At 39.1% G+C, this 25855-nt stretch overlaps 1 protein-coding gene across 1 annotated transcript in view; it reads left to right on the forward strand.

Annotated features, from left to right (window-relative positions):
- Positions 1-359: 359 nt before the first annotated feature.
- NEK1 (NIMA related kinase 1) overlaps positions 360-25855 on the forward strand; it is a 203879-nt gene continuing 178383 nt past the window's right edge. Inside the window, exons 1-4 of the mRNA XM_068552774.1 lie at positions 360-773; positions 16016-16164; positions 16805-16901; positions 22661-22758. Coding sequence (XP_068408875.1) covers positions 16048-16164; positions 16805-16901; positions 22661-22758 — 312 coding nt within the window. The 5' untranslated portion in view covers positions 360-773; positions 16016-16047. The remainder of the gene's footprint in view (positions 774-16015; positions 16165-16804; positions 16902-22660; positions 22759-25855) is intronic.

The raw sequence follows: 25855 nt of genomic DNA on the forward strand, positions 1-25855 counted from the left end.
GGCATCCCTAAGAACTGGCCCTCAAGTTTAAAAAAAAATCCCTTTTTCTGTGCGGTATGTGCGGGACGAATTTATCACAGGCTTTACTCCATACCAGCTTCAGTAGGTTCTGGCTGCCGCCTGGCCTCGCTCCTGTGAGTGAGGGACGCTCCGGTCTCCCTTTCCTCCTCTCCCCTCCTCCCGCACCTAGAGAGCCCGCCCCCGCCCCCGCCTCCGCCCCCGCCTCCGCCTCCGCCCCCGCCTCCGCCTCCGCCCCCGCCTCCGCCCCCGCCTCGCCCCCGCCTGCCCTTCCCGGCCACCCCCGCTCCGCGCCGGCTTCGGCGCGCTGACGTCACATGCCCGCGCCAGGGATGCCCCGCCCTCTACTCTGGCTCCGGGATTTGAGGCGCCGCCTGTGGAGTCCTGAGCCCGAACCTGGAGTGCGTCTCCGCGTTGTCGGGTAGCCAGCGCCCGCGTGGCGAGGCTGGGGGACGAACCGGCAAGGAGCCCCCAGCCCCAATGCGCCCGGCCCGCGAGGCCGCCGGCAGCCGCCTGTGAGAAGTTGGGGGGCGGCGCCCGGGGAACACCCCACGCCGCCGCCGCCGTTGTCAGGGGCTCGGAAACCGGTTTGTTTCGTCCGGCGGCGCGGACCCGTGTCCCGGGGCGTTGGCCGGGGCGGCGCGGGCTGCGGCCCGATGCCCTTTCCGGACCGCCGGGGGATGCCTCGGGCTCGCTGAGCCCCGCGGGAAGGCGGCGACCCCCGGACGGTGCCCGCCCACGGCCTGGGTCCTGAGGTGAGCTGCGCTCGGGGCGGCGTGACGTGCGCGATGGTGGGGTCGCTCGGGAAACGGGAGAGCTTGCCTCGACTTCCGATGTAGAGGCTGCGGGGTCCTCCCTGCAGCGTGCGGAAAATAGCACCAGTAGCCGCACCTCGTCAAGATGGGAGTTCTCTAAGGAACCGTGTGTGTTACTTACTGAGCATCCTTTGGACATTATTTAAAAAGCGATAGTGATCATGGAATTAAAATAAGAATAGATGCGTTGCTATGGGTAAGAAGTAGTTTACGTTGCTTATATCTTGTCTGCGATCTTTACGTACACCTTTTAACTGGAAAATGAGTCGCAGTTAACTGGCTGGCCCATAATCTTGTATTTCAGTTCCCGTAGTTTGATTCAACAATTTCTTTATGGAAGGCATTGAAAGTTCTAGGACTTGTAGAGTTCATCACAACGCTTTTTTTTATGCAGGCCTGATTTTTGTTCTCTAATGTAAGATCCGCCCCCCCAAGAAGCAGAAATTTTTGTATTGCCAGGGTAAGTTACACCAGAAATAATTATGAAGGATTAAAAGTAATATCCAGTGTATGCTAATAATGGCCTTTTCTTATGATTCAGCAGTATTGCAGAGATGATGGAGGGAAGCCAGATATGGAGAGAAGTAGTTCTTTGTTTCTGCTTTAGATTTGTCTGAAATTAGAGCATCCGCAGATCTGTTTTAACGTTGCGCGCTTGTTTTTGGTGAGAGGTAAGGAGCCTATTTTGTGGGAAAACAGGTTTTTGCACGTTAAGAGTCACCTCTGGGAGTTCAGTAAAGGTTATGGAACTTGGCCACAGGAGTTCTTTTGAGGTCATTTTAATAATGCATGGACGTTGTACTCCAAGTAAATTTTCCTCTGTCTAATCCCCTGGACTTGAATATATCCATTTCATGAATGTAAACTCTTTATTTACATGTTGGTACTTTCACTAGGGAAGCTGGTAATTGTTGTCTGAATAGTCTTACAGAGAGGAATAGACTTACAGAGAAGAACAACAAATATTTTGAAAAAACTCTGTTAGGAATCCCGCTTTTGCTTTTCTGCTTTTTTGAATTATGAGAAATAAGGCAGGGCTTTTCCTCATTGAGGAGTTAAACTGAGCCTCTCCCATAACCCAAAATGGTATTCATTATTTGGGGAGAGCTATGTGTGTAGATCCTGGTTGCAGACAGTACCCTGAGGGCTTCCTGAAATCTGTTGACACTTCTTTACCAGTGTTTTCCTTCAGGACAACTTGCTTGTGTATCAAATAGCTGAAGCAGCTGAAGAGGCTTAATGTTCCAGATTGGTGGGGATACAGCTTTTCATTCATATACTCTGACATTTTTCTCATTCAGTGCACAAAATTTTATTATGTCAGACATTTATTTGTGGCTTAAAGGTGTTCTTAGTAAAAAGTGAGGAAAGATGTCTAACTTGACTAGAGGCTAAGATATTTTTTCTGGAGCATAGTTGACATACTTGAAAACAGTGATGCCATATAGAAAAATTTGATGGACATTTATGTATTTTATCGTCTGAAATTTGTGTTGGTGTAAAGCGAAGAAAATGGATTTAATTTTTTTTCCATATGGCTACCTAGTTGTCTAAAAACTATTTATTTCAAAATCCATCTTTTCCTTACTGATTTAAAATGTCACCATGGTCATCCACCAAATTTAAAAAAAATTTTTTATATATTTCTGGACTTTCTATGATTTACCTGTCTAGTTCATAATTATTACTGCTTTATAATGTGTCTTGATATCAAGTAGAACAACTCTTCCTTCCTTGCTCTTTTTTTTTTCAGTATCTCTGGCTATTATTTCTTCTTTTTTTCACATTAACTTTAAAAATCAGCTTGTCTGATCACCCTCACCCCCAGAGTCTGTGTTTTTACTAGGGAAGCATTAAATTTAGAGATTAAGAATTAAAATCTTTCAAATATTGAAACTTCCTTTCCTTTTCTGCCTTCCTTCCTTCCAGGTATGTCTTTTTGTTTTTTCTTCATTTTTTCTCTCTGTTCTTTTGTTGAATATATTCTGCTGGTTTATTTTTCAGATTACTAATCCTGCTGTATGCTGCCTGCTGTAAAACCCATGCAATGAGTTCTTAATTCCAGATATTTTATATTTTAGTTCTAGAAGTTCATTTAGTTTCTAAAAATAAATTTCAGTTCTTTGTTGGAATTCTCCATCTTTTAAAAAATCACTTTTGTCCATCGTTTCCTCTTATTTTCTTGAACTTATTAATCAAGGTTATTTGAAGTCCCCTGCTGATAGCTCCGTATTTGAGTCGTTCGTGCGTCTGTTTCTATCGTTAGGACTAGTCTGTTTTAGTCTTGCCCTGTATCTGCACAACTTAGGAGTGGGCTGACTGACAGGAGAGGAATTTATGTGCACATCTTTGGCCTCCTGTTCCTTCTCGTCCTCCCCAGGATTTTGGCGGCCCTAAACTCTGACCTCTCTGTCCTCAGCCCATAAGGCTGCTGCTTTCTACTCAAGCTCCATTCTGCTGTGCCACAGTTGGGAAAATGTCTTCAGGGAAAAGGCTGGGGTAATGTGGGACTCACTAGGACATCCCCACCTCTCAGTGAATTTCTTTCTGTTCTTTTATATGTTTTACTCAGGGTTCATGATTGTTTTTGGAGGCAGGGTGGTCTGGTACAAGTGCACCATCATGGTCAGAACAGTCTAACCGTTCATTATGTCAGCTTTCATTCAGTCTCCCAGACGGTATTTCCATTCTCAGCTGTGATGGGTGTTCCTAATCTGGAGACATCTCTCGCCTGCTGCCAAGTTGGGAGGGGTGGTCACCTGACTGGGAGAGGGGATGGAGGAGCTGTGTGTCAGACAGCTTCTTACAAAGTCTCTGCCAGTTACTGAGCTAGTCTGTAGTGGAAGTGACTTCCTCCCCACTCGTGGCTGAGGACACAGCTTTCTCTAATTTCCTGAGTCAGTTGCTGCTTGCTCTTGTGGTTGTCAGCTTCCAGAATTTTACTGCCATTGCCGTCTCTCCTCTTCTGCCTTTCTGGTCCTTTCAAGCTGCGTTAGCTGGGTTTAGGGAGGAAGCAGGGGTAAATATGTATGTTCAGTCTGGTATCTTAAATTGTAAGTTGCAGTTTATTTTTTGGCTTTTTAAAGATTTAGGCTAAAGATCTGTGGCATCTTTTGATTTTTCTGAAGGAAAGGCTTTGGCCATCTCTCTGTCATTCCTACTCTTTGTGGCTAATAGTGCAATTTTAAATTGTTGAAGTTTCCTACTTTCTGACCTACTTTTTAATTTTTTTCTCCTTGAGTCACAGACTTAGAATTCGTAGGGCCCTTAAGATAGTATTATATTTAAATCTTTAGTGTTTTTACATGAAGAAACTAAGACCCAGGGAAGTCGGGTGGTTTGCTTTTGGTCACGTAGCTTTTCTCTTCTGAATCCATTGTTTTATTTGTTATATCACAAGACTCTTGGAAATCTTAAATATCAAAAAAATCTCTAATTTTATACTTTGAATATCTTCAGTATCACATATGTATTACGAGGATTAAATTGATGTAATTGTTAGAGACCTTAAGATACTGTCAAGTTGGTTTGTGATTTCCCTCTGACTTTGGAAGCTGAAGCATAGAAAGGACAAATATTTATTTATAATTTGGGTTTATTACAGTAATGAAATTAGAACAGGATCCGTGTGCTTCTTCAGTTACATGTTACGACGATTTTGGACGTGTAAGCCTATATACATTTTGTCGTTACCTTTTATTTCCTTTGGTTTAAAAATCTCCTAGAGTTGTTATTCAGCTGAGAAGTCTCCTGACTAGGAAGTAAGTACCCCAGTTAGATATGCTTTGAGACGCTGAAATTATCTATCTTGCCGTGTTTTCCCTTTCACTTCGTCTGGCGTCCGATACTAGTCAAGTGTAGACTCTGCAGAATAGGAGGGGTTGTTGGTTGCTCTGAAACTCACCTACCACGCCTTTCATTGTCCAGAAAGGTGTCTGCACTGGACGTTATTTGGTGGCAGTGAGAGCCGTCTTTCTTCACTTCCGGGGCAGTAGATTCTCCTCCACTTTCCTGAGGTGGCAGAACACACTGTAGTGCTGTGGTGGGCAGCGGACTGTGGTGCTAGGACCCTCGGAGTCTCCATCTTGTTAGTGCGGTCCCTCCAAAGGAATTGGCAACTCCATTTTGGGGGAGGGCCAAATGGACTAATTGTGTTTTTTTCTTGGCAGAAGTCACAGAGTAATGATGGTTGTGAAGTAGTCTCATTGTACGGTTACTATTTAATGTAATTTGATTTATGAAATTTAGTTTTCTAAGATGAGTTTATATTTTTTCTAAACAGCGTGGTAATGTGATATCATGTCCTGGAGAAATCATTAAATTCTGGCTGGTGCCCAGAGAGCTATTATATTATGCCGGTTGACCAAATTTGGGCTTGAAAATATGTTTGGAGTGACTTTTCTTCTTTAACTCACTAGCGATGCTGTAGTGCTGTCATAATAGTTAATTTCTTGTTTCTCTTACAGCTGCTAAAAGCCATGTCATTTCTTACAGAAAGTTTGAAATAGAAAAGTTTCCTGAGGTAGAAGAAGGCTCTTTCCCACAAATTTCTATTAAGCATGATTATCCCATTGATTTACCACAGGCAAAGTTCTGGCCTTTGAGTCTTACAGGCCCAGGATACGAATTTTGTCACTTAAGGAGACTGGATCAATATATCAGAGGCAAAATAAAATTAAATTTAGTATTAATGGGTGAAATGAGAACATGGATTTGTTCACTTACAATGAGAGATATGGTAAACTGTCATAGAACTTTTAATATAGTCTTCATGACAAGCTCATTTTCTCCTAGAAGGGAATCGTACATAGAAAGCCTGCTTGCTATGGAATGGAAATAGAAAAGAGCAAGTTATGTGAATCACTATTATTTGAATTATTTATACTTTATTTTTTTATCAAAGTATAGTTGACTTACAATATTATATTAGTTTCAGGTGTGCAATATAAAGATTCGATTTTTTATACATTACGAAGTGGTCACCATGATAAGTCTAGTTACAGTCTGTCACCATATAAAGTTATTACAGTGCTATTGACTGTATTCCCTATGTTGTACGTTACATCCTCATGACTTATTTGTTTTGTAGCTGGAAGTTTGTACCTCTTAGTCTCCCTAACCTATTTCACTCATCACCCCCCCCCAACCCCTCTAGCAACCACCAGTTTGTTCCCTGTGTCTATAAGTCTGTTTCTCTTTTGTTACATTTCTTCATTTGTTTTCTTTAATGTATTCCACGTATAGGTGAAATCATACAGTATTTGTCCTTCTCTGTCTGACTTTCTTCACTTAGCGTAATGTCCATGTTATTGCAAATAGCAGATTTCATTCTCTCTCTCTCTTTTTTTTTTTTTTGGCTGTGCCACGCAGCTTGCAAAATCTTCCCCAACCAGAGATTGAACCCAGGCCCCGGCAGTGAAAGTGCCAAGCCCTAACCACTGGACCGCCAAGGAATCCCCTCATTCTTTTTTATGACTGAGTAATAGTCCATTGTATATATATACCAAGTCTTCTTTATCCATTCATCTATTGATGGACAATTCGAGTGCTTCCATATCTTGGCTATTTTAAATAATGCTGCATTGGGGTGCACGTATCTTTTTGAATTAGTGTTTTTGGTTTCTTCAGACAAATGCCCGGAAGTGGAATTGCTGGATTATGTGGTAGTTCTATTTTTAATTATTTGAGGAACCTTCATACTGTTTTCCAGAGTATCTGCATCAACTTACATTTCCACTGAGAGTGCACGAAGATTCCCCTTTCACTACATCCTCTCCAACACCTTTTTTTGGTTGTCTTTTTGATAATAGCCATTCTGACAGGAGTGAGGTGATATCTCACTGTGGTTTTGATTTGCATTTCCCTGATGATTAGTGAAGTTGGGTATCTTTTCACATGTCTGTTGGCCATCTGTAGGTCTTCTTTGGAAAAATGTCTATTAAGGGTCTCAACCCATTTTTTAATGGGTTTTTTTTTTTTTTGATGTTGAGTTGTATGAGTTCTTTGTATACTTTGGATATTAACTCCTTATAAAGTATAACGTTTGCAAATATCTTTTCCCATTCAGTAGACTGCCTTATTGTTTTGTGGATAGTTTCCTTTGCTGTGCAAGTTTTTTAGTTTGATGTAGTTCCAAATGTTTATTTTTGCTTCCATTTTCCTTGCCTGAGGAGCGGTATCTAAAAAAATAGTGCTAAGATTTCAAAGAGTATACTGCATATGTTTTCTTCTAGGAGTTTTATGGTTTGAGGTCTTACACTTAAGTCTTTAATTCATTTTGAGTTTATTTTTGTATATGGTATGAGAAAGTAGTCCAGTTTGATTCTTTTGCATGTGGCTGTCGAGTTTTCGCAACAACCTTTATTGAAGAGGCTGACTTTTCCCTGTTGTATATTCTTGCCTCCTTTGTCTTAGATTAATTTGCCCATATTAGTGTGGGTGTATTTCTGGGCTCTCTATTCTGTTCAGTTGATCTGTGTGTCCGTTTTTGTGCCAGTACCATACTGTTTTGATTACTGTGGCTTTGTAGTATAGTTTGAAATCAGGGAGTGTGATACCTTCAGCTTTGTTCTTCTTTTTCAAGATTGTTTTGGCTATTTGGGGCATTTTATATTTCCATACAAATTTTAGAATTATTTGTTCTAGTTCTTTGAAAAATGCCATTGGTATTTTGATAGGGATTGTATTGAATCTGTAGATTGCCTTCGGGAGGATGGTCATTTTTACAATATTGAGTCTTCCAATCCATGAGCACAGTATATCTTTCCATTTGTTTGTGTCATCTTCAGTTTCTTTCATCATTGTCATACAGTTTTCTAAATACAGGTCTTTTATTGATACCTCCTTAGTCATATTTATTCCTAAGTATTTTATTCTTTTTGCCACAGTTGTAAATGAGATTTTTTTCTTAATTTCTCTGATAGTTCATTGTTAGTGTATAGAAATGCAATAGATATCCGTATATTCATTTTGTATCCTGCACGTTTACTCTATTCATTTATTAGTTTTAATAGCTTTTTGGTGGTGTCTGTAGGATTTTCTATATATCAGGTATTTCTAGTATCATGTCATATGCAAACAGTGACAGTTTTACTTCTTCCTTTCCAACTTGGATTCCTTTTATTTCTTCTTCTTGTATGATTGCTTTGGCTAGCAAAGCTACCAGTTGCTTTGATTTGACTTGCAATACTATGTCGAATAAAAATGGCAGTATTTGGCATCCTTGTCTTGTTCCTGATCATAAAGCAAATACTTTCAGCTTTTCACTGTTGAGTATGCTGTTGGATGTAGGTTCATATATGACTTTTATTATGTTGAGGTATGTTCCCTCTATACCCATTTTGCTGAGAGTTTTTATAGATGGATGTTGAATCCTGTCAAAAGCTTTTTCTTCATCTATTGAGATGATTGTATGGTTTTTATTCTTCACATTTTTTCATATGGTGTATCATATTGATTGATTGGCAGATATCGCACCATCCTTGCATCCCTGAGTTAAGTCCCACCTGATCATGGTATATGATTCTTTTAATGTATTGTTGAATTTGGTTTGCTTATATTTTGTTGAGGATTTTTGCATCTGTGTTCATCAGTGATATTGACCCTTAAAGTGATATTTTCCTTTTTTGTGGTATCTTTGTCTGGTTTTGGTATCAGGTGATGTTGGCCTTGTAGAATGAGTTCAGAAGTGTTCCTTCCTCTTCAGTTTTCTTTGACTAGCTTGAGAAGGATAGGTGTTAACTCTTCCTTAAATGTTTTGTAGAATTCACCTGTGAAGCTGCCTGGTTGTGGACTTCTGTTTGTTGGGAGTTTTTTGATTAGTGATTCAATTTAATTATTGGTGAGCGGTCTTTTCATACTTTTTTTCCTTCCTGTTTCAGTCTTGGGAGATTGTATGTTTCTAGAAATTTATCCATTTCTTTTAAGTTGTCTATTTTATTGGTATATAATTATGTACAGTAATCACTTATGATCTTTTGTGTTTCTGTGGTATCATTGTAACTTCTCTTTCATTTCAGATTTTATATATTTTTCTCTCTTCATAAGTCTGGCTAGAGGTTTAGCAATTTTCTTTATTTTTTCAAAGATCCAACTCTTAGTTTCATTGATCTTTTCTATTTTTTTTTAGTCTCTATTTCATTTATTTTTGCTGTGAACTCTGTTTTTTCCTTCTACTAACTTTGGGTTTTGTTCTTTTCGTAGTTTCTTTTGGTGTAAGGTTAGATGGTTTATTTGAGATTTCTTGTTTCCTGAGATAGTCTTGTATTGCTGTAAACTTCCCTCTTAGAACTGCTTTTGCTGTGTCTCACGGATTTTGGATCATTGTGTTTTTGTTTTCATTTGTCTCCAGGTATTTTTTGATTTCGTGTTTAATTTCTTTAGTGATGTATTTGTTGTTTAGTAACATATCTGCATTTTTTACTTTTTTGCCGTTTTCTTCTTGTAATTGATTTCTAATCTCTGTTGTGATCAGAAAAGATGCTTGATATGATTTCACTCTTCTTAAATTTATTGAGACTTGTGACCTAGCATATGATGTATCTTGGAGAATGTTCCATGTGTGCTTGAAGAATGTGTGTTCTGCTTTTGGATAGAACGTTCTATATATATCTCTTTAAGTCCATGTGATCTAAAGTGTCATTTAAGGCCATTGTTTCCTTATTGATTTTCTTTCTGGATAATCTGTCCATTGATGTAAGTGGGGTGTTAAATTTGCCTACTGTTATTGTGTTTCTGTCAATTTCTTCCTTCATGTTTGTTAATATTTGCTTTAGGTATTTAGGTGCTCCTATGTTGGGTGCATATATATTGACAATTGTTATGTCTCCTTGTTAGATTGACCCCTTTATCATTGTCTATTGTTATTCTTTGTCTCTTTTTTTTTTAACATCTTTGTTGGAGTATAATTGTTTTACAGTAATGTGTTAGTTTCTCCTTTATAACAAAGTGAATCAGTTATACACATACATATGTTCCCGTATCTCTTCCCTCTTGCATCTCCCTCCCTCCCACCCTCCCTATCCCACCCCTCTAGGTGATCACAAAGCCCCGAGCTGATCTCCCTGTGCTATGCGGCTGCTACCCAGTAGCTATCTATTTTATGTTTGGTAGTGTATATATGTCCATGCCACTCTCTCACTTTGTCACAGCTTACCCTTCCCCCTCCCCATATCCTCAAGTCCATTCTCTAGTAGGTCTGTGTCTTTATTCCCGTCTTACCACTAGGTTCTTCATGACCTTTTTTTTTTCCCCTTAGATTCCATATATATGTGTTAGCACTTTGTCTCTTGTTACAGTCTTTGTTTTAGAGTCTGTTGTCTGCTATAAGTATTGCTACACCAGCTTTCTTTCCGTTTCCCTTTGCATGGAATACCTTTTTTCATCCTCTCACTTTCAGTCTGTGTGTGTCTTAGCTCTGAAGTGAGTCTCTTGTAAGGCAGCATACATGCTGTGTCTTTTGATTGGAGCATTTAGTCCATTTACATTTAAAGTAATTATTGATAGGTGTGTACTTATTGCTCTTTTGTTAATTGTTTTCTCATTCTTTTTTAAGTTCTTTTTGTTTTTAGTTTGCTCTCTTCCCTTGTGATTTGATGGCTATCTTTTTTTTTTTTTGGCTGCGCAATGTGCCTTGTGCAACCTTACTTCCCCGACCAGGGATCGAACCTGGGCCCATGGCAGTGAAGGTGCCGAGTCCTAACCACTGGACTGCCAGGGAATTCCCTTGATAGCTATCTTTAGTGTTATGTTTGGATGCCTTTCTCTTTTTTGTATATCTATCTATTATACGTTTGGTTTGTGGTTACCATGAAGTTCATATATAACAACCCCCTTCCCTCCCTAACCCTCTCTCCCCACTGTCTCTCTCTCCCCACTGTCTCTCTCTCTCTCCCTCCCTCCCTCTCTCTCTCTTCTCTCTCTCTCCTTCTCTCTCTCTCTCTCTATATATACACACACACACGTATGTGTGTGTGTGTATGTATGTACTATGATTATTTTAAGTTAATGATCTCTTAAGTCCTAATGCATTTTAACAATTTTGTGTTTTTTCTCCCTACCCCCCCAAATTGAATGTTTTTGTCTTCATTTTTTTGCATCTTTTTGTTTATGTATCCCTTAACTACTTATTGTGGATATAGATGATTTTACAACTTTTCTTTTTTAACCTTCCTGCTAGCTTTATAAGTGGTTTATTTACTACTTTTACAGCATGTTTGCCTTTACCAATAAGATTTTTCCTTTTGTAATTTTCATATTTCTAGTTATGGTCTTTTCTTTTCCACTTAGAGAAGTCTTTGTACATTTCTTGTAAAGCCAGTTTAGTGGTATTGAACTCTTTTCACTTTTGCTTTTCTGTAAAACTTTTTATCTCTCCTTCAGATCTGAATGATAGCCTTGCCAGGTAGAGTATTTTGGGTTATAGGCTTTTTCCTTTCATCATTTTGAATGTATTATGCTACTCCCTTCTGGCCTGCAAAGATCAGCTGATGATCTTTTGGAAGTTCTCTTGTACATAACTAGTTGCCTTTCCTTTTTTTTTTTTAAGATTTTTTTGATATGGACCATTTTTTAAAGTCTTTATTGAATTTGTTACAAGATTGCTTCTGTTTTATGTTTTGGTTTATTTGGCTGCAAGGCATGTGGGATCTTAACTCCCTGACCAGGGATCGAACCCACACCCTCTGCATTGGAAGGTGAAGTCTTAACCACTGGACAACCAGGGAAGTCCCATAACTAGTTGCTTTTCTTTTGCTGCTTTTTTTAAAAAAATTTATTTATTTTTGGCTGTGTTGGGTCTTCATTGCTGTGCACGGGTTTTTTCTAGTTGCGGCGAGCAGGGGCCACTCTTCTTTGCAGTGCGTGGACCTCTCTTTGCGATGGCTTCTCTTGTCGTGGAGCATGGGCTCCAGGTGCACGAGCTTCAGTAGTTGTGGCTCGCGGGCTCTAGGTGTGCAGGCTTCAGTAGTTGTGGCTCGCGGGCTCTAGAGCGCAGGCTCAGTAGTTGTGGCGCACGGGCCCAGTCACTCTGCAGCATGTGGGATCCTCCCGGACCAGGGCTCAAACCCATGTCCCCTGCATTGGCAGGTGGACTCTTAACCACTGCTCAACCAGGGAAGCCTTCTTTTGCTGCTTTTAAGGTTCTGTCTTAATCTTTAATTTTTGCCATTTTCATTTTAATGTTTCTTGCTGTGGACCTCTTTGGGTTTATCTTGTTGGGGACTGTCTGTATTTCTTGGACCTGGATATGTTTTCTTTCCCAGGTTAGGGAAATGTTCAGCTATTATTTCTTCAAATAAGTTCTCTTCCCCTTTCTCTGTCTCTTCTCCTCCTGGGACCCCTTATAATGCTAATGTTACACATTGGATGTTGTCTTAGCGGTCTCTTAAACTATCTTCATTTTTAAAAATTATTTTTTCTTTTTTCTCTTCAGCTGGGTGATTTCAACTACTCTGTCTTCCAGTTTGCTGATCTGTTCCTCTGTATCATCTAATCTACTGTTTATTCCTTTTAGTGTATTTTTTATTTCAGTGATTGTATTCTTCATATTTGTTGGGTTTTTTCCTTCTGTTCTTTAACTCCTTGTCAAACTTCTAAGAGTGTTCATCCATTTTTCTCCTGAATTTATTGAGCATCTGTATGATCATGACCTTGAACTCTTTATTGGGTAGATTGCTTATCTCCATTTTGCTTAGTCCTTCTGGGGTTTTGTCTTGTTTCTTCCTATGGTATGTATTCCTCTGTCTCCTCATTTTACTGAATTATCTATCTTTATTTCTGTGAATTAGGTAGGTCGGTTGTGTTTCCCAATCTTGGACAAGTGGCTTTGTGTAGGAGTTGTCCTATGGGGCCCAGTGGCACACTCCTCTTTGGTCACAAGAGCTATGTGCTCTAGGAGTGTCCCTTATGTGGGCCCTTTTTTGGTGGGGCTGCCCTGTGGCCTGGTTGATTGTCAGGTCCTGCCTCCTGTGGTGGCTGCCACTGGTGGGTGGGGCTGGGTACTAGCGTAGCTGACCACAGGTCCCCAGGGGGTGGCCTCCAGGGCTGTTGCCTTCTGGTTAGTGGTTGGGTAAGCTCCTGTCACTAACAGGCTAGAGGGAGGACTCCAAAATGGCTTTTGCACCATCAGTGTCTTCATGGAAGAACAGACTTCCAAAAATGGCTGCTGCGAGAGTCTGTGTCCCCAGGGGAGTCCCAGTGGCCCTCCTGCCTCTCCGGGGGGCTCTCCAAGATTAGCAAGTGGGTTTGATATAGGCTTCTTTCAAATTACTGCCTCTCAGAGCTGTATCTCAGAGTGGGTGAGATTTTGTGTGCGCCCTCTAAGAGTAGAGTCTTTTTTTTCTACAGTGCTCTGGCTCTCTTGTATGCAAGCTCTGCTGGCCTTCAAAGCCAGGTATTCTGGGGGCTCATCAACCTGGTGCAGGAGCCCTGGGCTGGGGAGCCTCATGTGGGGCTTGAACTCCTTGCTTCTCGGGGAGGACCTCTGCATTTGTGATTATCCTCCTATTTGTGGGTCACCTGCCCATGGCTGTGGGTCTTGTCTATACTGGGTCTCCACCACTCCTACCCATCCCATTGTGGTTCCTTCTTTGTATCTTCAGTTGCAGAAAATCTTTTCTGCTGTTCTTCTGGTTGTTCTTATAGGTAGCTGCTCTTTAAATAGTTGTACTTTTGGTGTGTTTGTGGGAGGAGGTGAGCTCAGGGTCTTCTTACTCTGCCATCTTGGCCACCCCCCCCCAAATTAAATATTTATTATTTTTAGATTAACAAAGTGAATTCGTGTATCTTCACAGTATGTGTGATCTTGCCAGTAGGCAGTGCTAGAGGTTGCTTTTGGGATACTTTTTCTCTCCCTACCTCTCCCTCCATCTATCCTCCTCCCCTTCCCTTCACTTTTTTAACTTTTCACTACCTAACCTATTGTACTCTCGCTTCTGTCTCCACCACTCTCCTGAAGTTACTCTTGATGAAATTAGCAACCTTAATCAAGTATCTTACGGTTATTTGGTACAGTAAATTTCTAAGTGTGATACCGATGGCAGAAATATAAGGAAAACATTAATAAATTTGTTCATATCAAAATAAACTTTTGTATTTCAATAAAATTGAAGACAAATGGCATATAAGCAAAAAAAATTCATGCTGGAGAAGGGCTAACATCGTCATTAAGAAGCTTTTACAAACTAATGAAAAGAAGATGAACTTGAAGATGGTGGAGTAGAGAGATGTGGAACTCACTTCCTCCCACAAGTACATCAGAAATACATCTATGGGGCTTCCCTGGTGGCGCAGAGGTTAAGAATCCACGATAGATAACTGTTTCTCCTAAATTCTTAGAGTCAGAGGAATTTAACTAAAATGAAAAAGCAGAGGAACTACTCCCAAGTAAAAGAACAAGAGAAATCCCCTGAAGGAACAAACAATGAAACAGACCTCTCCAGTCTACCAGACCCTGATTTAGAAAAGGAGGTAATAAAAATGCTCAAGGAGTTAAGAAAGATTACTGATAGAAATGCAGATCACTGTAACAAGCAACTAGTAACTATAAAGAGGATGCAATGTTTATAGCAGCACTGTTTATAATAGCCAAGACATGGAAGTAACTTAAGTGTCCATCAACAGAGGAATGGATAAATAAGATGTGGTACATATATACAATGGAATATTATTCAGCCATAAAAAAGAATGAAATAATGCCATTTGCAGCAACATGGATGGACCTAGAGATTATCATACTAAGTGAAGTAAGTCAGACAGAGACAAATATCATAAGATATCACTTATGTGGAATCTAAAAAAATGATACAAATGAACTTACTGACGAAACAGAAATAGACTCACAGACATAGAAAACAAAACTGTGGTTACCAAAGGGGAAACGGGTGACAGGGACAAATTAAGAGTTTGGGATTAGCAGATACAAACTACTGTATACAAAATAGATAAACAACAAGGACCTACCGTGTAGGACAGGGAACTATATTCCTAATCTTGTAAACACCTATAATGGAAGAGAATCTGAAAATATGTATACATGTATCTGGAATACTTTGTTGTGCACCTGAAATTTACACAGTATTGTAATCAACTATACTTCAATTAAAAAACAATAAAGAAGACTGTCCCAGTAGAAAATGGACAAAGAACCTGAATGAATAGTTCAAAAGAGAAGAAATACAATAGTTCAGAAATGTGGAAGAATTTTTCAGATTCATTGGTAAGCAAAGGAACTTACAAAAAAAAGCGAGACACTACTTCCCCCAATCCAACATAATGAATAACAATAAGAACAGATTGTGGCACAGTGCTCACTGTGTGTAGGGCACTGTTCTCCAGACATTAATGAAATTGACTAATCCTCCCCGCAGCTCTATAAGCAGGTCCTGTTGTTGTCCACATTGTACAGATGAACAAACTGTGCCACTTAAAGATAAGTAACTTGTCCAAGGTCAAATAGCAAATAAGTGCTAAAGCCAGGATTTAAACCCAGGCTCTCTGACTCTAAGGTTTTAGTGCTCTTTGACTACTACCCTTTATTGCCTCTGAAAGATTTTAATAAATAATAACCACTGTCAAAAGAGTACGTAGGAACAGGCACTTTTATTCACTGCTGGTCAGAATGCAAGCTAGTAGGCGTTTCTGTAAGACAAGCAGTGTGTTTGAAAGCTTTAACATGTGCATATTCTTTGAACTCACAGTGTGTACTGTGGAAATCTTTATAATAAGTACATAAAAATGTATGTACAGAAATTTAATCTGAAGTTCTTTTATAATAGCAAAACACTGTAAACAGCTTAAATGTCTAAGAGAGTATTAGTTAAACAACTTTGGGAAATAGTCTTGCTAAGCTTGTATTCTTATTGCAGGTAGTAAAGCAATGCTGCTAATTAATTAGTTCATGTATGAAAAGGTTTGCTTCTTCCTCCATTAAGTATGTACAGTATTTGACTTTCCAAAGTATTCTTATAAGATTGAAATGTCACTGGTTTTCTCTTTTTAGCTATCTCTAGGTTGCATGACTAAAATTGAGGTAAAGTTTATTTAACCTTCAGTAAAGATTTTATATATCTTTTTTTTAAGTAAGCAAATCACTGAGGAATAGAATTTGAATTAAATATTATAATTGTTATAGGTGACATGCTTTATTTCTATTAACTGTTACTCTTTTTTTTTTTTATATCTAGCCTATCTGTTAAGATGCCTTAGAAAAAGAACCATGGAGAAGTATGTTAGAGTACAGAAGATTGGAGAAGGTTCATTCGGAAAAGCCATTCTTGTTAAATCTATAGAAGATGGCAGACAGTATGTTATCAAAGAAATTAACATCTCAAGCGTAAGTATATTTTTTGTTTGGTCATCCAAGTAGAAGTCTGGTTACAAGAGAGAATAAAAAAATATATGGCAATGCATGACCTAAAGTGAAAGACTGCCGTAATCGCAGAGAGAACCACTAATTTCAGAAGAGTCTGTAAATCCTTTCAGATTTTTTTCTGTGATGTGTGCTCATGTTTATGTGTTTAAAAAAGATACCTCACCTACTGTTCTGTGACTTAATCTGGTTTGAACATCTTAAAATGTTTTTGTTATATTTGTGCCTTCAACTTATTCTTTTTAACTTCTAGCTATGTTTTAGTATTTGGGCTGTGCTTCATTGGTAGCATTATTATTATTTTTAAAATATTTATTTATTTATTTGGTTGCACCAGGTCTTAGTTGCGGCAGGCGGGCTCCTTAGTTGCAGCTTGCGGGCTCCTTAGTTGCGGCTTGCGGGCTCCTTAGTTGTGGCGTGCATGTGGCATCTAGCTCCCTGAGCAGGGTTTGAACCCAGGCCCCCTGCATTGGGAGCACGGAGTCTTATCCACTGCGCCAGCAGGGAAGTCCCGGTAGCATTATTTTTAACCACTCTCTTTTTGATGGACTTTTATGTTGTTTATTTACTTAATTTACTATTTTCTTTTTTCCTTCTATTTAAGATGTCCAGTAAAGAAAGGGAAGAATCAAGGAGAGAAGTTGCAGTGCTGGCAAACATGAAGCATCCAAATATTGTCCAGTATAGAGAATCATTTGAAGGTCAGATAAATTTTGCAAGAGCACTCAAAAGAACTCCTAAGCCTTATGACAACTGTTGTATACTTCCCTTTTAAGGATCTTTTTGTGAATTATTCTCAGGAAGAAAAGTATATCATTTCTGCTTCAGTACACATGCATTTTAGACATAGGAGGAACAGTCATTTACACCTTTTTAAACTAAACTTCTTTTAAGTGCTACCATCACTGCCACTGAGAAAATGTTCTGATCTTAGAAAGTATCCTGCTTGAGAGTGTTCTCAGGTTCTTAAAATATTATAAAGTATTGCTGTTTTGGAAATAATCTACCATCATATTTGGTAATGCAGGAACTAAGATAAGACAAAGCTTCTCTAAAGGCAGGAAAAGGTGGTTTATTGAAGTCATTCCCATTATCGTAAATCTGTGTCAGTTGCAAAATAGATAATCTAGATTGAAAGTAAAAGATAGTTTAAATGACCGTTTCAGTGTCGCATTACGTACTAGTTTCAGCAGCTGAATTAAAGTATCCTTGTTCCCAAATAAACTTGGTATCTATTAAAGTAGAACATACTTTTAAAAAGTATATGGATCATTAACACCTTATGCCATAAAGTACTCAGTTTATTTATTTTATGATGGCAGTGAAATGAGGCTTTATAGCTCATGTGAAAGAGTGCAATGTTAACCATCTCTTCTTTCTCAGGACCTTGAATTTCCTTTATTTATCTTTCCCTTAGCATCTGTCTTTTAGTTTCTTCTTTCGTCACCAAGATTTTACTATTTCAAGGTAAAAGGTTTGAATGTATGTCAACACATATTCTATCAGACGTTTTGTATTTATGTTGAATGCTTCACCTAGAAACATCTGAATGATTCAAAAGGGATAGCATGTTCTTTAAATAAGGTTATATTATTACTGGCGTTTAGTTTTAAAGGAGTAAACAAACGGTCATGGTAAACATACTCAGGAGTGCAGACATGCATGAACCCCAAGCTCTCTGTTCCTCCCACTCATTCTCATTCCCTAGGGGTAAGCAATGTGAATAATTCCACGTTGATTCCTTACTGTACTTCCTGTGCCTGTGTGGAACAAGCATATGTGTGTAGCCTTTGATGTTTAAAAACAAGTGGGATCGTATCTATGTATGTCTGCATCTAGTTCTTTTCGCTTTGTCTCTCATGGGTATCTTTCCATGTCACTGTGTATTGATGCACCCCATTTTTTACAACTTTCTTGTAACATCTGCAGTGTTTTCCACTGGATGCACTTTATGGCTGTATCGCAATTTGTTTAGCCTCTTTTCTGTTATGGATACTTAGGTTGTATTTAGTGTTTCACTGTTACAGGTAGTGTTGCACTGGACGTCCTTGTACAGGTGTCTGTGTACTGTGGCAGTCTTTTAGGAGTGGAGTTCTTAGACTGAAGGGCATGAGAGTTCCTTTTTCTCACAAGCTCTCCACCCTGGCCTGTAAGTTCATTCTCAGATTTATAAGATGTAGTTTCATCTGGTGATTCTATACATTTGGTATAGAATTTGGTCCCTGTTGCTGCCTCACCTGAGCCATCTTCTCATTTTAATCATGTAGCTCTTTGGACCTCTTAGTTTCTCATAGAGCTTCTGGGAGCTCTGAAACACAAATATTTAATTTTTCTCTAAAATGATTAAAAATAACTTACATATGTGAACATTTTAAATCTCTCAATTTTTAAAAATAAGCAAGTTGGTTAAAAAAGTGAAAATTTTGATGTTATTTTGAATGTCTGCAATGAAAGGTGAGGAAATTAGTGTCTTTACAGTTCCTCCCCACTGATATTTGTTCATCTTGACAGGGTAAAAATATTTAATAATTATCTTTTGTTCTGAAATTATAGTTCTTAGAGTTGTTTGGCCTTGGTTCTGTATTTAGACAGATTCAATTCTTATTGTTAGTTCTTTTATAACTTAGATACCCCTTTCCAGAGATACTTGAATTTATCTCCAACTTTTCTGGATTTCATCAATTTTTTTTCATGATGAGCTTATGGATGCTGTATTCCCTCAATGCAGTTACTGTTTGCATTTCTGAGAGTGTCTAACTGATGCTTTTATACGTGAATAAGTATCTTTGATGACCCCTTTTCCCTTACAAGCACATTATGTCTTCTGGCATTGAATGTTTCTGTAGAAAAGTTTGAGTTCAGCATAAAGCTTCTCTTCTTGAAGGTAATTTACTTTATCTTTCCTCGATGCTCGAAGGATTCTTTCTTTAGAATTGAAATTCACCAGAATATGGCTTAGTACTAATAATTCTGATTCTGTCTCTCTTGGAACATTTTGTACTCTTTCTGCCTGCAGATTCTGGTTTTTCTTTGTTTCAGGAAAGTTTTCATTTCACTATTTTAAAAATATCCATTTATACCTTAAAATAAGGAAAAATATTCCAAAATTTGTTTGTCATAAAGTTGTCTTAGCTTACAGATGAATTCTTTCTTATAAAATCTCTTGTATTACAGGATGTGCTCTCAAATTTTAAAATACATTAAATAACAAAGTGGTTTTGGGGAGAAAACTTCACTGAGTTAGTTTTGAGTGCTTATAGAGGTCCTCAGACAGAATCAGTTTTAAAAAGAGGCATCAAAGAAATTTAATACTGATGTCATAATTGCAGATATTAGATACTGTTGTAAGTCTTCTAAAGTCACTTAAAAGGCAGTATGGTTATGTTGTGACAATCATGCGTATGAACTCTCTAGGATGATTTTTTTAAAGTCCCAATATTACGTGTATGGGAATTAGGACATAGAAAAAATTCCACTGACAACATAAACAGATTTTAAAAGTGCTCTCTTTCAGTTAGCCTAAAAGGAAATGAAGATCATGTGTATCGGGAAAACATAGGTGAATCAATAAAAGACATTTATATTGATGACAGATGTGAAAAATTTGCATAAAATTGTTTTGTAAAACTGGAGAGTGGGGAGAAAACAGTATTTCCAGGTATATAAATGTATAATTAGATTATATTAAATATTATAATTAGACACTTTGTCTATATTCCTAACATTTTTAAATTTTTTAAAATTTGATCTTATCATTGAGAAAGGGTTGTGTCACTGTATATTGGGGTATCTGTGTTATACAGTTTTGTTTTCTCTACTGTTATTCATATATTGCTCTCTGTTTTTAGTTGTCTCTAGCTATCACCTTCTAATTGCTTTCATTCTTTTGTTTGTATTTTCCTACAGTCTATGTTTTTTTAACCTCATAAGTTTGTTTTACTTCTTACTGTTGCAAAAGTAGTTTGTATACCTTTAATGGAAGCTTTTCAGTCTCACTTATGGAGCTTATGTTGGCATTCACCTTGTTCCCCATTGGTGTTGCCAAAATCTAACTTCTCTATGTACTTGAAGAAAGCTTTTCTTTGAGGCTAAATTTGGATTGCTTTTTGCTGCAGGTACAGAAAATCTGGCCAGTACTGGCTTAAGGGAGAAAGACATTTAATGATCTCACCTGACAGGAAGTCTTAAAGATGAGCGGTCCTGTGTATAGGGGTATATGATAGGGTTAGGCTCTGTCTGATTTCTACTCTGACATCCTTAATAGGCACGTTTTTAAGCCTAATGCTGTCGCCTTGTCCTGAGAAGACACTTTGCAACTCCAGGCAGCGCCTGCATCCAAAAGATGCCAAAAGAAGGGGCAAGGGCAGCACCGGCAGCTCTGCTCTTGTCTGTTCCTGTGACCAGACGAGCCAGTGCTTTCTCAGAAGCCACTGGTCAGACTTCCTCTTAGATCTCAGTAACCGAAACGGGGTCAGTGACCACCTCTAACTGTAGGGGAGACTGGGAATTAGGGAATCGGGGATTTTTTTCAGCTTCTCAAGTGAGAGGCGACGAAGGGAGCAAAGTGTTAGAATTACAGGGTTAGCGGGCCAGCAGTGCGTGCTTCGCTGAGTGGTCGTGGTTCGTGTCCTCTCTTAAACTCTCGGTCGTTTTCTAACATGCCTTGAGGCTTTGTCCCTTGCCTTCCGGTCTTTTTGCCTCAATTTCAAGCAGTTTCTAGGTGCTCATTATTTTGGGTTTTTTTGGAGGGTGTTTCTTCAGTACTGTCTGAGCCCATTGGTGATAGGGGTGGTGTCTTATATTTCTGTATCCCTGGCATCTTGTGCAAAGTGCCTGGAACATAGTTGGCACTCAGATGCTTGAATGATCGAAGGAATACAAAACAGATTAGTATTTCCCTTATGCAGAAAAGACTGTTCTTTTAACCTTACATTTTAACTAGTATTTATCCCAAAACAAATGATAAATGTGTAAACAGCAAAAAATATAACAGAGCTCAGATATTTTTCTTCAGGATTGCTTCTGCATTTCCTTTCTCAGGTCCTGTTTAACCTTCTCTGACTCCCTGTCTCTGTGTCTGTCTGTCTGTCTGTGTCTCTCACACACAGACACACACACCTTTTTTAAAAAATGTTGTAATGGTTTTATTTAATTTTTGCTACATGCAGATGGTACAGAATTCAAAGGTTACATAACAGTAAAAGATTTGCCTTCTGTTTCTATTTTTTTTTTTTTAATGTTTTTTTTTTGTTTGTTTCTATTTTTGAGTCACCTGTTTTTCCCTCCTGGAGGTACCCACTGTTACCACTATCTTGAGTTTCCCTCCAGAAATGTTCTAAGCATTAATAAGCATACATAAATCATAGCACACGGTACTTTTTTTTTTGCTTTTTGTTTCTCATGCTATGTAAATGGTGACATTCTATGCATGTTTTTCATAAGTAGTAGATTGTATGGTTTTTTTGGGGTTTTTTCTTCTCACAGTGATTTCTCACATGTATATTTGGATGATCTTTTCGCATCAATTGTAAAGAGTTATACAGATTCTTAATCAGCTCATTCATGTAGGTTCCCAACCCCAGGCACATTGGAAGCAGTGTATCCAAGGTGCATGTGAGCACTTCGAGTAACAAGACCACCACCCAAGGTGCTGGAGCAAGGCCATCAGCACAAGGCAGCACGGGAAGTGCACTCTGGGAAGGCTGTTCCTTGAGCTGTGATAGGTGATATTGGCCGCTCTTCCTTACCTGGGAAGAGGCAGTGTGGTCTTAGTCCTGTGGAAGAGTGAGGGCGGAGAGAAGGATTGGAAGTGTTCTTCTCGTCCTGTCTACCCCAGGAAGGGTCATGGAAGTCTTTTATTCTGTGGACTGAGGCATACAGGTGATTAGGGAAGTGCCCCATCTTCATGTTCGTTCACAGATTATACATCACTACAAAGAGAGCTCCAGGGGAGTAGAGACTGTCTCACTGGTGAGTCCTGACAGTTCATCGCAGCGTCTGTTACTGTGTTTGTTTCACAGGTAATCAAGTGGATGAAATAAAGCTGGAAAGTAATGGTCAGCTAAAAACCAAGCTTACCCATCTCTGACAAATGAGTGGAAAAATGTGATTTTTATAGTTGACGTTTAAGGAAATATATCTATTAAATGAAAACAACTATATCTGTCTGCATTTTGTCCATATTGCAGAGATGTTTATGTCAGTGTGGATAATGGGATGGTGTATTCTTGGCAGAAAAGTCACTCATGATGGAGTTGCCTGTTAACCCGTTACCGCACAGTCTGTATGACCAGTAAACCTTGACTTTGCACTTCAATTCTTCTGGCTGTGGTTCTGTTTTTAGTTTAGTGGAATGTATTTAATTAATTGCTGCTTTTTAGTAAACCTTTAGGTACCTTTAATGTAGCTATGCTTTTGATGTACATTTTAAAAAATGGACTATAACGTTTATATTTTGTAGAAAATGGCTCTCTCTACATAGTGATGGATTACTGTGAAGGAGGGGATCTATTTAAACGCATAAATGCCCAGAAAGGCATTTTGTTTCAAGAGGACCAGGTGAGTTAGCACGTGGGAGACTGGGCTCTTACTCCTAAGTGTTGTTGAGAATTCATTCAGCGCTTGTTTGTTTGTACTACGAGTGTTAACTGGATGCCTACTCCAGCTCTCGTGACCTCCCTCCTGAGTTCAGGTCCCGTCTTGTTTCCGTCTGTGGCGATGCTGCTGTGTGTGTCGTATACGTCGTGTCCTCTGTGTGTGTGTGTGTGTGTGTGTGTGTGTGTGTGTAACTATATTTTTATGCGGGTAGCTGATTGATTACTCTGTATGCTGTCAATTGGCTTACGGCCGCCTTATCTTCTTAGAATGTGGCTTTGCAGGTAACTCCAGCTCTAGAAGCCTTACCCTACAACTGCGTGAAATCCAGTCTTCGTTTTGATTTCAAGGATCTCTAAAATATGAGCTATTCTACGTATGCAGTCTTGTTTCCTGTTCCCTAGTGTGCACCCTTTTTCATCGATGTACCAGATATTTATCGTGCATTCATTTTGTGGTTGGCACTGGGACATAGGTTTATACCTCTCATTCTTCTTCCTGTGTATTTATTCTGATTATTTATTTTATTTTGGTAATACCTTCTCCCCCGCACCCCTGACTCTCTGTTACTAGTATTTTACCATTTTTTAAAAAACTCAGCTCAAGTCCCAGCCTCTTCTTTAGATTTTCCATAGGTACTCTGATTTTCCATGATCTTTTCCTTCTCTGAATTCCTATTGCATTTCTCATTATCACCCTTCCTTAATTTTAATTGCAGGCTATTACGTAGGAGAATGGAGGGAGCTCTGTGCTAGGAGTGTTGCATTTGTTGTCTCTCTTAATTCTTAAAACCCCCTGTGAATTTGCGTACTGTAGTTTTCTCTATTTAATAGGTGAGAAATCTAAGGTTAAGTAGCTTGCCCAAAATCACAGTTGGTGTTTGAACCTACCCCTATCTAACAGCAGAGTTTATAAAATGTTCTTTTTACAAACTTAAATTGTAAAATTATTCAGAGGTTTGGAGATGGAAAGCCGTCTTCCCCCGCTGTTCTGTCCCTGAGATTACCACTGCTTTTGGTTTGGTGTGCTTTCTTTTTCATATTGAACATACACGTGTATACACTGATACATGCGTATTCAGAAATGGGATAGTATACACACCATGCTCTGTCTTGCTTTTGTCGCTTAAAAATTATCTTGATTACTTTGACATGTCGGTCCATATAGGTCAGTTGTATAAGGTTTTGTTATGGGTTTTTGGCCATGCCATATGTGGGATTTTAGTTCCCCAGCCAGGGATCAAACCCATGCCCCCTGCAGTGGAAGCTCAGAGTCCTAACCACTGGACCGCCAGGGAAGTCCCGAGATCAGTTGCATTAGTTTTAAGAGCTGCATTATATTTCATTCCAGCAAAGCCCTTGCTTTGTTTCTTTTCACTTCCTACTCATTTCTGTTCCACTCCCCTCTATCCTTAGGCAGCCTTTCCAGTGTCTTTAATCAATATCTCTGTCTATGTTTCCAAAATTCCATCATTGTTTTGTATACATGTATTTTTAAATGTGTACCTGTTGTATTATATCTCATTCAGTTTTACTTTTCCCCTAAGGACTGTTTCTGATCCATCCGTTTTGCTGTCTGTACATCTGTTGTTTCTAGCTCCGACCTAATAGTCCATGGGATTCCTCCCAGTCTACACTCACCTTTAGCGCATCGTGCACCCTTGTTAATGTACTCTGAATAATGTCACATTAGAGTTGTTTCCCCGAGCAGGTTGTAATTTACTGTAGAGCGGAGACCCCAGTCTGCTTATGTCAGGGTACTGAGGAAGGCTGCGTCTGTGGTAGCACCGCCTAGGCACAATTCATCAGCTGATTGATAACATCATACAGATGGGGACTTTGAGGGTCTTGGCAGCAACTTGGAGATATGGTAGGATGAGAGCTTGAGTTAAAAGTACTATCGAGTAGGGTAGTGTCGTATTCCTCAAGCTTTCCTTACCTCATGTTCCACAATTAAGCCTACTAGGCAGAGCACAAAACTTGGAGTGAGAAGACTTGGGTTTGAGTGCTTGTCCTACTTATCAGCTTGGTAATTATGTTTGCAAGTTACGTAACTGCTTTGTGACTTTACATCTTCATTCGGTAGTAGGGATATTCCTACCAGGTAGCCGACGGTACTGTTGTGGTGCAGGTCAGATAGTAATGTTTGTTTGTGTACAAAGTGCTATTTTTCTATTACAGTTTTATCTGATATATTCCATTGCTTGTGCTTATTTTTATTCTGTTGTCTCTTTTGGACTTTAAAATGCTTGCTGTTAAATTCCGTAACATTATACTGTAAAGTACATTGATAATCTATGGATTTAGTTTAGTTTTGTTTTTTAAATTTATTTATTTATTTATTTATTTTTGGTTTTCGTTACTGCATGCAGGCTTTCTCTAGTTGTGGCGATCGGGGGCTACTCTTCGTTGTGGTGCGCAGGCTTCTCATTGCTGTGGCTTCTCTTGTTGCGGAGCACAGGCTCTAGGCGCGTGGGCTTCAGTAGTTGTGACATGTGGGCTCAGTAGTTGTGGCTCGCTGGCTCTAGAGCACAGGCTCGGTAGTTGTGGCACATGGGCTTAGTTGCTCCACGGCATGTGGGATCTTCCCGGACCAGGGCTCGAACCTGTGTCCCCTGCATTGGCAGGTGGATTCTTAACCACTGAGCCACCAGGGAAGCCCTATGGATTTGGTTTTACTGTTGGATAAATATTCTTAGTACATAATGTTATATATGTGTGTGTGTGTACATATATCTTTCTTGTAATCCTAGAAATTATGGAGATTTACTCTAGTTTTTTTGTCCATCTCTGAGATTATTCCATATAAACAATAAAAATTTGGCAAGTCTTTCTTTTAAGTTAATAGCATTTTTTCCTACCCTTCAAAATGACAAGTATTGTTAGCCTATTTAGAATGGTAATTATTTACACAAAAACAACCTGCTACTCTCTGGGCTTTGAAGCAGGAAAACAGAGGTCAGGCCATTTTTGCTGTAGGCTATAGGTTGAAATCAGTCTGAGATGGTTTTGTTCCATCTCTAGAAGGAAGTGGGAGCAGAGACGTGTGAGAGAAGGAAATT

Source organism: Eschrichtius robustus, chromosome 10 (genome assembly GCF_028021215.1).
Source record: "Eschrichtius robustus isolate mEscRob2 chromosome 10, mEscRob2.pri, whole genome shotgun sequence".
Taxonomy (NCBI): Eukaryota; Metazoa; Chordata; class Mammalia; order Artiodactyla; family Eschrichtiidae; genus Eschrichtius; species Eschrichtius robustus.